This window comes from Otolemur garnettii, unplaced genomic scaffold (genome assembly GCF_000181295.1).
Source record: "Otolemur garnettii isolate 467f Iridium unplaced genomic scaffold, OtoGar3 scaffold00087, whole genome shotgun sequence".
Classification (NCBI taxonomy): domain Eukaryota; kingdom Metazoa; phylum Chordata; class Mammalia; order Primates; family Galagidae; genus Otolemur; species Otolemur garnettii.
This window is the reverse complement of record NW_003852482.1, coordinates 2010465-2022095: the sequence shown is the minus strand read 5'-3', so window position 1 is coordinate 2022095 and position 11631 is coordinate 2010465. Positions and strand designations below refer to the sequence as shown.

At 61.6% G+C, this 11631-nt stretch overlaps 1 protein-coding gene across 2 annotated transcripts in view; it reads right to left on the bottom strand.

The window, feature by feature from the left end:
• Positions 1–11102, bottom strand: part of GPSM1 (G protein signaling modulator 1) — a 27817-nt gene extending 16715 nt beyond the window's left edge. For both annotated transcript variants that reach the window (XM_003794841.1, XM_023516189.1), the window contains exons 1-7: positions 10859–11102; positions 3909–4130; positions 2779–2914; positions 1841–1983; positions 1437–1560; positions 1121–1236; positions 491–646 (exon numbers count right to left, since the gene is read on the bottom strand). In XM_003794841.1, coding sequence (XP_003794889.2) covers positions 491–646; positions 1121–1236; positions 1437–1560; positions 1841–1983; positions 2779–2914; positions 3909–4130; positions 10859–10926 — 965 coding nt within the window. In that variant the 5' untranslated portion in view covers positions 10927–11102. The remainder of the gene's footprint in view (positions 1–490; positions 647–1120; positions 1237–1436; positions 1561–1840; positions 1984–2778; positions 2915–3908; positions 4131–10858) is intronic.
• Positions 11103–11631: the final 529 nt, after the last annotated feature.

Below are 11631 nucleotides of genomic sequence, written 5' to 3'. Positions count from 1 at the left end.
AAAAAAAAAAAGAAGATCACTCCTTCCACCAGTTGTGAGAGCCACTGGCTCGCGGCTCTATCTCCCTTGTTTTGGCCCTGGCCCTCCCATACCTGCATGCAGGGGTGTTTCAGGAGCCTGAGGCTTGCCTGTCTCTCTCTAGAAGCTGCCATTTACATGAATGCATTGGGGAGAACAGGGGAAGGGCAGTGGATTGAGTGCAGGGGAGGAGGGCTAAGCCCCCCTCAGCTCCTGCCAGGGTGCTATGAGTGGCTGGACCAGCATCCACATTGTCTAGTTTAGACCCACAGCAGTGTCATCCACTGACCACTGATGGGTGGGGAGGCAGAGGCCCGTGGTGTCCCACCCAGGTCACTCTGTGCTTGGTGGAAGAGCAGGGGACCCAGACTGGCTTGGGCTGGTTGCTGAAATTCAGCTCAGTGGGCCAGCAGGAGCTGTTGAGGGCCCGCTGGGCTGGCCCCGCCTGCCCACCCCATGTGCATGCCCACACCTGTCGGCCAGCTCCTGGGCAATGAGCAAGTGGCGCAGGTGGTACTCAGCGGCACGCTCGTAGTCCTGCAGCAGCGTGTAGGTGTTGCCCAGACTGTAGCAGGCCTGTGCCTCCACCGCCTGGTCTCGGAGTTGCCGTGACAGCTGCAGCGTCTTCCTGCATAAAGAGCAAAGGTCACTCCTGGGGCAGTCTGGGCAGCAGAAAAGAGGCTTGCCCTCTGGTCTCCAACCCCAGGTCCCAGTGGCATCTCTCTGGGGCCTCAGAGGGACAAAGTATCAGACCCCACTGGACCCAGACTGATATGGGCTCCTGCCAGGCTCTGGCAAGTCTCTTGACTACCCTGAGCCACTGCTCCTCCTTGGGGGAAAGGGGACAGTTAGGCTCACCACTCAGGCCCCAAGATGGGCTGTCTGGGGTTGAGTAATGGACCCAGAGCTGCCAACCCAGGCCTCATCTAGAGGCTACTACTCTGCTACTCAGGGCAGGAGGCAGATGACCCAGAGCCTGGCACAGGCCGGGGACCTCTAGGAGCTCAGTCTACCTACCCTTCAGCTCCTGGTGAGGCTGTCAGACCCCTGCCTCCCCATCCAGCCCCCCAGGCCCTCCCTCTTGCTGGGGGTGGGGTCCTACTTGTAGTACTCAGCAGCCACATCGAAGCGCCCCAGGAAGATGTGGGCGTTGCCCAGGTTGCTGTAGGCCCTCCTCTCGGCCGCCTTGTCTCCAAACTCCTTAGCAATGGCCAGGCGCTGCGGAGGCAGATCCAAGGCCCAGGTGGGTCCCAACAAGCATGGGCAGGTGCTGCCTCCCTGCCCAGATTGCTGGCCCATGTCTGTATATCCAGAGGACCAGATGAGAGCCAAGGGATCAAGTGCAGAGGAGGCTGGGGCTCCACAGGATGTGTTACCCACCCCACTTTCAAGGCCCACCACCCTCCACTGCGGCTCACCTCCTTGTGGAAGGCTGTGGCCTCTGTGAAGTTCCCCAGCAGGTAGTGGGTGTTGCCCAGGTTTCCGTAGGCCCTGCCCTGGGCCGCCCTGTCGCCCAGCTCCTTCACCAGAGACAGGTTCCTCCTGGAGGCCGAGTCCATCTGAGCCGTTTCCCTCCCAGCCCCCATCTCCACTCACCCCAGCCAGGAGATGCTATGCAGGTGGGTTTTACATGGTTCTCTCTGGCACACCCCGAAAGAACAGACATGGGACGAACTCCCTCAGTGCCAGCAACATTGCTCTCGGGGTGCAAGGCTTGCTCTGCCCCATCCAGTCACTGGCCCTCCAGTCACTGGCCTTCACTGTCTACCATGGGGGTTGTGGGAGGTGTGGCGTGGGGTGCCCCGCAGCCTGCCCCACTCACTCGTAGAACTCAGAGGCCCGGCCCAGTGTCTCTCGCACGTCAGGCGGCAGGTGCCCGGGGTCCTGTGCAGCGCTCCAGGACAGATGCTTGCCCTTGGCATGATACACGTTGCCGATGTTGTAGAGAGCCCTGGCCTCCCCGACCTACAGGTGCCACCGAGGTGTGGGGATGTGTCAGTGGTCTGGCCTGCTGTCCTTGGCCCCAATGGCAAGGACCTTGGCCATTCACTGAATCACAGGCGCTAAGGTGGGTCAGGCCCTAAGGATGGGACACAGGGGGAGCCTGCTTTACTGTCCCTTCTCTGCCAACTGGGGTAGCTGAGATGGTCAGGCCCTTAGCTCTGGCCTTCTCTGATGCCCAAGGGTGACAGTCCCAGCCCAGGGCCAGATGCTGGGACCTCCAGCCCAGCCAGGCTGCCTCTGGCTGTGTGACTCAGGACAATTCTAGTCTCAGTTTTCCTTCTGGTACTAGGGAGTAAACGTGTTTATTTCAGGGTTATGGTAGAGGTCAGCCCAGAAGGTAGGTGGAGTGTCCATCCCAGGGCAGGACCTGAGCCTGCTCTGTTGCTGTGGTCACTATCGTGGGCTTACACCTGTCCTGTCCAGGCCTCCTCCCACAGCCACGTTGCCTCCCTCTGGATGCCATGTGGAGTGACTGGGGATGCTGACAGATTCAGGGAGAGGTCAGCTAGAGGAGGCAAAGAGCTGAATGTGGAAGATGGGCCAGGTCTCTGCCCTGTAGCGTCAACATGAACTGGGGGTACCCTCAGTTTTGAGGGCTCAGGATTCTCCAAGTCACAGAGTCTAGGGAACCAACCTCCTCATCTTCTCTCCCATGGGGTGGATAGGTGAATGCTATGTTGCCCACCTATACCCGGATCTGGACACAAGCTGCAGAGCAGGGGAGGAGGGGCAAGCAGCCAAGGGCCAACCCCTCACCTTGTCCCCCTGCTCCTGGGCGATGTCCAGGTGCCGCTGGCAGCAGACCACAGCCTCGTCGAATCGGCCCAGGACCTTGAGTGTGTTGCCCAGATTCCCACTGGCCTTGGCTTCCCCCATGCGGTCACCGATGGTCCTGGAGGGAAGGAGGGAGTGAGGCTAGGCCGACGCTGGCCAGGCCTTTGAGCCCAGGGGGCTGATGCTGGGCAGGTGAGGTCCTGAGGGCAGTTCTGGAGCAGGGTGTCCAGCTCAGGACCAGTTCCTCTGCTGGTCCAGGTCTGGGGGTCACCCCCACAGAACCTACAGAGGGGCTATAAGCTACATGGTACCCCAGGACCCGGCTCGAGCCTGCAGGAAGGGGCTGAGGCCTGCAGCTATTAGGGGCTGGGGAGGACTCGAGGGACAACTGGGGGGCCTGGCAGTGGGAGGTGAAGATTCTAATAAGTCATTCAGTGAATATTTGCTGCATGCTGCTGGCACCAGACACTGGACAGGGGACTGAGGACACGATGTGGGGCTCATTGCCCAGTGGGGCAGGGCTGGTATGAGCAGGGCTGATAGGCACTTAGCCCGGAGAAGCTCTGGACGCTGGGAGGTCAGGACAGCAGTGGGGAGAGGAGAGTGAGAAGGGGAGAGAAAGAGGGTGAAGAGAGAAGTGGGAAGAGGGATTGGGCAGGGAGTGAGCAGGGATGGTCCTCCTGGCTCAGACTGGACACAGTCCTGGAGGTGCTCAGGATCCCAAAGGGCCAGGGTGGATGGGGAGGGGGCCATGAGCCTCTGGGCCTTGGGGCTCCCAAGGAGAGCAGGGAGACCCCCAGGGAAGGACCATGTACCACAGAGCAGGTGCAAGGAGTACACATGGGTCCCCATGGTCAGGGAGTGGCCTGATGTCTGGGCCACACAGAGACAGATATGCAGGTATACTCACATACATGAAGTGCTGGGTCTTACCTCCTGCTGCTCTCACACGCACACATATAGACCCAGTCATAGGTGGGGAGCCCTACAGGATTCCCAGCCCCTCTCCAGGTCAGAGGTGCCCTGAGAGCTGGCCTGAGAGCCTCACGTTGGAACCGCCCTCCCCACCACCTGGCCAGGCACAAGCCCTGGGACCTGCAGGCTGCGCTCACCGGGCCAGCAGCAGGTCGTGTTTGTGGAACTGTAGTGCCCGGGCATACTCCTTCAGGTAGAAGTAGGCGTTGCCCAGCTGGCTGTATATGGCACTCAGCGTCTTCAGATCCTCGGTCCCCACCTGCACTGCGGCCTCGAAGAAGGCCACACCTGCCTTGAAGTCACCAGCCTTGCAGAGACGCTCACCCTCCAGCGCCAGCTCCAGACATGATGCCTCCATCCTGGGCAGACAGACAGTGGGTCACAGCCCACCCTTGCCTGGCCATGCTCTAGGCATCACTACAGATGGTGCCCCTCAGCTCAGGGAATCCAGGGCCTGTGCCACACCTGTCTTCACAGACCTAAGCCTCTCTTTGGTATGCAGGCTGGGGACACATAGCCCTGAGAAGTTCTGGACCCTGGGAGGTCCTAAAGGCTTCCCAGCCAGCACCATGGGCAGCTTCCCTCTGCCTGGACCTCCCTGCCTGGACCGCACCACAGCCAGGGGAAGGCCTGAGTCTACCACAGTGAGGCCCGCAGGCCCCAGCAGCCAGTGCTTGATTTTGGTCAAGCTCCAGGGAACAGGGGCAGTCTCTATACCCTACCTCCCTGAACCCCAGCCCTTAAGGCTGAGGGGGCCTCTGGGTGGCTGTGGCCTTCTGAGGTGGATGACTGAGGCTCTGGGAAGGAGGGTGAGCTGGTCAAGGCAACATAGGTGAGACCTGGTCTAAGCCCTGGCCCATCCTGCATCCTAGGGAAGGAGCCCCATCCTCCCAGCTGTCCACGCTGGGTCCCCACTCCACAGAGCTGAGACAGACTCACTGGCTGCTGGCCAGAACTGGCCTGACACAGCTGCTCCCACCACACTGCACTCCCCAGAGCTGCTATGGGGGACATGGACAGTGCCATGTCCCAGGGTGAACTCCAATTCCTGCCCTGAAAAATCATGGTCACCCCTAAGGGCCTAGGTACCCCATGGGGACCCTGGTGCTCCTGCTGAAGGCTGTGCAGCCCCTATCCCCCACCTTGAGGCAGGGAAGCCCCTCACCTCTGGACTCTGCACAGCCCCCTGAAGTCCCTGTACCCTGGCTGCCCCCAGGACCTCAGATGAGCTGCCCACTGATTCAGCCATTGGTGAAGGGTCACTGGCCAGGCTGCTATAGTCAGGGCTGGATGCCTTGCCCTGGGATGCTGGGTCTCCTCCTCCATCCTGTTCTCACAGGGGTGGAAGAGCTGCTAGTGGGGAGCACAGCACACAGATGCCATGGGGTGAGCAGAGTGCCCCATCTCCAGGGTGCCCCTGGGGGTGTAGAGTGGCTAGGGGGACTCAGCAAGGGCAGTGGGGGTGACCCCCAGAAGCGGCAGCCCAGAGAGGACAGGTCAAGGATGGGGCACACTCAGCCGCCAGCCCAGGGCCAGCCCCCTCATTCCTGTTCTCTTTCCTTTACATTCTGATACAACCAGTGTTTGTGAAAAGCTACAAAGTAATTAAAAATGACCACATCCAAAGCTCCCTTGGGTGGCACCCAAGGCACTGGGCCCTCCTCTCTGATGTTAGAATAGTGTAATGATCAAGAGTGACTGGGAGAAAAAGCAACGGATTTCCTTAAAAAAGAAAGTGCTGTCCAGGGTGGTATTTCTCTGCTACTTTAACCAAATGCTCCTCTGACAGAAACCACAAGGCCCGATCACTTTAATCCTGCCTTGTCAAGCAAACAGGTCACTTCTAACTTTCCCAAGGTCATGGTGCCACAGGGACAGACCTGAGCAGGTGGACAAGTCCCCTCTGGCCTGGAAACTAGCACCCCACGGGCTCAGAGATTTCTGCTGGGAAGACCCCTGCTGTGCCCCAGACTGTAGTGCCCAGTCCCCAGGAGGAGTGCCACCCCTTCTCTTAGAGTGCCACACCCCACTGGAGTGGGCTTCTGCCCAGTCTACCCTTCTAGACTTTCGAGGTGAGGAGCCTCAGAGCAGCTCTGAACCCTTAGCTAGAGTGCTCAGATAGGAGGAAGGAGGGGCCCTGCCTGAGCCAACTAGGCTTCTGGGACCCCCCAGGGCCTGTTTCAGACTGGCCCTGCCTTGCCCAGGTGCCCTGGGCCCACCCTCCAGCTCACTGATGCTCACTGAGCACCTGCGCTATGTCCCGCCCAGAGCAGCCCCTGCTGCCATGCGGCGGGGGGGGTTCCCCCATAGCCTGCCTGCCAGCAGGAGCCAGGGAGGGGGCTCCCTTCTCCAGGACCCAGCCAGGGTACAGCACCTACATGGGCCTAGCTCAATATAATGAAATAGGGCCAGGCCCACAACTCGGGGTAGCAGGGAGATACCAAGAAGAGCTACACTCTCACCCAGCAATGGGGCTACCACCCTGGGGAGCAGGCTCCAAACCTCCAGTCCCACCACTTCCCTGCCTTCCCCAGAGACTGGCAGAGCCCAGGTGGCCTCTCAGAGAGCTGAGGGTCAGGACATAGCCCTGAGACTAGGAGGCCAGACACTTGGGCCACCCACCTACAACCTGCTGTGCTCCTTGGCAGGTACCCGGCTGAGCACTCAGGGAAGTGCCATCCGGATGCCGCATCAGTCACAGGAGCCCACAGTCACCATGGCAACCGGCCAAGAACCCTACTCCTGTAGCCAGTGCCACACACATGGCTTTTTAATTAAGGCCTGTTTGTCCCTGCCCAGCTGTTTGCCGAGTGGCCTGTCACGACCCCTGCCCCCTCCTTCCGGGTGAGTACAGAGGAAAGGACTCAGGTCTGAAGCCTGGTGCAGGTTGAGCTGGGAACACACTGGGTAGCTGCCTCCCACCTCCCTCTGGTCCCTCAGCTCTCAGCAAAGGAAGCTTCTAGTGTGGGAAGGGCCTGGGGCCCAGAAGTCCAGGGAAGAGCATGCACCAGGAGTGTTCAGCATGGCTATACCAACCCTCTGGCAGGGGGTCCGGTTCAAGCCCTGGCAATGTAGGGGGACACCTTGGAGAGGCACGGGTGTGTGTCCAAGCCAGACACCCCGTGGGTGCCCCTGCCCTGCCCCCCCAGCCCCGCACCTCTTCCTCTGCAGGTTGCGCATCTTCTGCACGTACAGCCAGAGCTCCAGGCCCACGGGCAGCAGCAGTGGGCGGGGCCGGGGGGCGCCGTACACCACCTTGCACACGGCCTTCTCTGCCAGGCTCAGGGCCAGGGGCTGGCCCTCCATGGCGGGAGGCTATGGCACAGGGCAGGGGGGTATGGAGGTGTGCCAGCCTCAGGGTTCTTTTGTTCCCTCCACCCAGGGTGGTGGGCTGAAGGCTCAGCAGCCAGTGCCACAGGAGACACCAGGCCCTCCAGCAGGTGCTCTGAGGCCTCCCGGACCGCCATGGATCAAAGGATCAGCTCAGGCCAGATAAGCGGATATCAGCAAGGCCAGGAGGGGGCGGGGAATCCTGGCTGCTCCTGGGGGTGGGAGGGAAGCAGGGAACCTGTGATCACTGGGGAGCTGGGCACACATCAGGTACTAGGTCACCATTGGTGTGGAAAAGGAAAAAAAACACATGGAGTATGGGCCAGTGAAGACAGGCAGGGCAGGGGAGGCAGGCAGAGGCCACAGGGCAGTTGGGTTCTCCAGGTGCAGCAGCCTGCCCCACCCTGCCTGGCTCTAGGAGGGCAGTCCCAGGGCTGGGATCTGCAACCTGGGCAGGGGCAGCACTGGGCCTCCTCCCCTGCCCCTCAGGACAATCTCCCTGGCTCCCGCCAGGTGTCAGCAAGGGGCAGGGGCAACCGACCTGAACATGGAATCCTTGTTATTGTGCTTTGCCCCCTCACCCTTGGGCTTTGGTGGCCTGTGTTTGCCCTCCCCAACCAGCCAAGGTGAGCTCAGGGCCCAGGCCTAACCAGGGTCAGGGTCACACAGGGCCTGGGTGAGGCTGCTGCCCCAGTTAGCAGGGGCCTGGGAGGCACAGACCCTCTCCCCAGCCCAGCTCCTTTCTTCAAACTTTCTGAGCCCCTGGCTACCTACCTGGCTCGGTCCCTAGTTCCTCCAGCCTTTGTGGCCCAGGAGAAGCCTGGATAGCAGGACCTTCCCTGGTCTAAGAGGGAAATTCAGAGTTGGGGGCACCAAAGCCAGCTCAGAGACAACCCCCTCAGCAGGCCACCTGCCCTTTCCAGCTATATGTGATGGGCTACGAGGGGGGTCCCAGGCTAAGCAGCTCAAGACCTAAGGAAGCCGGGGGCAGCCAGGGTTTGAGTAGAGCGGGGAGGGGCTCAAGGCCCTGGGCACTCTCCCCTCTGCTGAGGCCCTGTGGGCTCAGGGGTTCCCACTCAGGCTGGCCACTTGTCCACTGCAGGGCAGCTTGACTAAAAGGCGAGGGCAGGAATTGAACCACCTCTTCCTTGTCCAGGCCCCACCGACAGACTGAACCCCAAAGCCCTTCATGCTGTCTTCTGGACCCACCACCAAGACTGGTTCTCAAGCCAGCACCCAGTTCCTAATGCATGGGGTCTTTTGAGCCCACTCCCCAATAACTGAGCCAGCTTTGCCCCCATCCCTAGGACTGAACCAGCCCCACCCCTGTCTCTAGGGCTGTGTCACCCACACTCTGGGCAGATGCCAAGAGACCCCAGCTCACTACTGGCTCCTTCTTCCCCAACCCCTCCCCCTGTAGCCACCCCAGAAGGAAACCACACTGACTACCATTCAATGGTGGGGCTAGGGGAAGGGGAGAGGGAGAGGCCAGGTCAGCGTGGTGGGAGCTGGGATAGTGGAGGACAAGGGCCACCCACAGGACATCATTTCCCAGAGGTCCTGCAGGGACAGTGGTGCCTAGGAAGGGGCCCTGGAAATGGAAGACGGAGTAAGGGGTCAGGGTGGCTGCTACTTGGAGATACATCTCTAACAGGGTCACCCCAAGATTGTTGCTCTGCCACCCCCTCCCCTTCCCAGCCCTGAGGGAACTTAGCTGCTAGCCTGAAGGGAAGTCAGCAGAGGACTCCCCAGGGTCTCCCTGTTTTCAGGGGCCTTCTCAGCCCAGTGCCCATCCCCTCCCAGCCCCTGCTCTAGGCAAGGGGGCCCAGGTGCAGGCAAATTAACCCCCAGATGCTTTGCTTCCTGAGACTTGGGGACTTGGCGGGCTCACAGGCACAATCACGGCCCTTCCCAGTGGTGCTCTCCACATGCAGTGCCCAGCCAAGCCCCCATTCCATAAAAACTGAAGTGTCCTCACCAGGCAGGAATGTTGCTGTGGGAAGTGGGAGGGCAAGGCAGAGGGGACCTTGGGCCAGTGCCAAGGTGTCTCGACCACACTGAGCGCCCCCCAAACAGCCACATGAGGAGTTCTCAGACTACATAGATCCTGTCCACCACTAGGACATCCACGTGCCAGGCTGCTCACAGCCCTCAACTTCCAGGCTGGCAGGGATACACAGGAGGGTTTCAGAAGGGAAAAGAAAACTTTTCTACTTTCTCCCCAGCTCCAGTGGCCTGAGTCTGCTATGTCTACCAACGGAGGTCCCTCCTGTCCAGTCCCACAGTTCCCCTTGGTCCACTCCATGCCCACCCCTCCTGCCCACCTCCTGAGGCAGCTGTGACCAGGAGCTGCCTGCCCAAACCTCGCTGAAGACCCACAGTTGGGTCCAAACTTCCCACAGAGCCTCTTCACAGGCCTAGCTCAACCCTTCAAGCTTAACCTGGGTCTCCCCTTGGAAGGATGTGGGGAGGGCCTGGGGCCTCTCTGAGTGGCCCCTCTGAGCACTGTCTCTGCCCAGGGCCGGTTCCTTCAGACCAGAATCTCATCTGGCAAGTCCCCATAGGACCCGAGGCTCCCAGGTCCAGCCTCTGGAACCCCTGCCTCCTTTGCTTAGCTGTGCAGGGGCCTTCCAGGGCTCAGGCCCTGGGCCTCTCACCCACAGCTGCACCCGCTCAGCCACAAACAGACACCCTGGGGCATATTCCCACGGGCTGTGGAGGGAATCCCCAAGGGCAGGCCCAGCATCATGTGCAGCAAACCTCTCACACCCTCCCCCAACCAGCCAGGGGCTCAGTTACAGCTTAGACCACACAATGGGGGCTGTGTCTGACTGGCAGCTCAGAGTGGGCGGGGGTGGCAAGGTCTCCTTTCACCACAACCAGCTCCTCATCTTGCTTGGTGGGGGTGCCCAGCAGAGGTTTGCCTGCTGGTATACTGCCTGGCTGGGGCTGAAGAATCCTTGGGGGCCAGGCCAGGGCACCCAAAGGGTCAGTAGTAGCCTGGGCCACCACGGAGGAGGCCACCAGGTTTTATAGACGGCCAGAAAGAACCAGCACAGTGGTATCCCTGGAGTTGGGAGACTTTAAGTCCCACTCTGGGAAGCAGGCCCTGCTCTCCCGGGACCTCGGGCACCCAAGGTTTGGCTTGAGGCCTGGGCAAATTGGCAGTGTCCCCCCTGAAGTGGAGGACCATGTGCCTGCCGGAGCTGGGCCCAGACACCACCTGGGGGAACATCTTCCATGCTGGGAGTCACCAGGCAGGCATGCTGGTAGAAATTGGGCCTCCTTGCCATCACAATGGGCGTGGAGCACAGAGCCCAGATTGCTGGACTCACCTGTGAATCTGTCCCTAGGGCAGGTGCCTTTTCAGGCAGGTACACACCCCCTCTCTGGCTGACTGGCTCTGACCCCACCTGGTCCCACTGGGTCCAGCTTGGGATGGTTGGTGGGGGACAGGACCCATCTCCGACAGCAGGTCCCTCTGGTGACCCTGCCTACCCGGTCATGGCATGCCAGGCTTGGGAGGGAAACTCCTAGAGGCATCCGACCAGCTGCCAGGAGAGCCCCGCGGACAAGCTGCGCCTCTGCCACCCCTGTCCCCTTGGCACCCGCGGGGGTTGCAGGCTGACGCCCATCCCAGCGCCCCTGAAGCCACTCGCTGGCGGAGCTATGGGCGGAGGGTCGCCCATCCGCGCCACGCCGCGCGCCGCCGCCGCTGCCTTTGTTTCACGGCGCTCCAGCCGCCCGCCAGTCCTACCTGGAGTGGAGGCGCCTGGTGGCCGGGCCCGGGAGCTCGTCGGCCGCGGGTGGGGCCGAGCCCGCCATAGGTCGGGGACGCGCAAGAGCCAGGAGCGCCCCCGCGCCGCCGCCGGTCCTGCGTCCGCACTGTGTCCGTCCCTCCGTCTGCCCGCCCGTCCTCCACCGCGGGAGGCGCCGAGGAAGTGATGTGCGCGGGGCGCCGCCGCCCCTCCCGCTGCCGTGGCCGTGCTGTCACCGCCGCCGCTCGGGGAGGGGGCGCGGACCGGCGGAGGAACCCACGCTGGGGGAGGGGCACAGCGAGGGCTCTCAGCCCACCCCGGAGGGAGTGCAGGGGAGGGGGCCCCCCTCTTCCACACTCCTGCACCTTGAGCCGGCTGGGCCCCCTGGCCTTGGGCCAGCAGGCGCCCTCCCCCTTGGTGGTCGTCTTCCCCCCTTGTCCAGCCCAGTGCTGCCTCCCTCTTCTTGACCTCTGGCAGGATGTATAGGCCAGGCCAGGGGATGTCTGGCTGCCTGCTTTAGCCAAATCTGGGGCACTGATGCTGGACCTGTGGGACCGCGGGCAAGCTTCCACCTAACCACCACACCTCTGAGACCTTGGGTAACCACATCACCCTCACAACCTCATCTGAGGAGTAGGGTGCAACTAGCTGCCTTCTCCTCAGACGGCTCTGTGCAGACGTGGACTGGATACAGGCCGAGTAGCCAGGCCATGCCCACCCAAGTTGCCTAGCACTCTGCCCCCTTACCCCTCCCCCGATTCCTGGGAGTCCC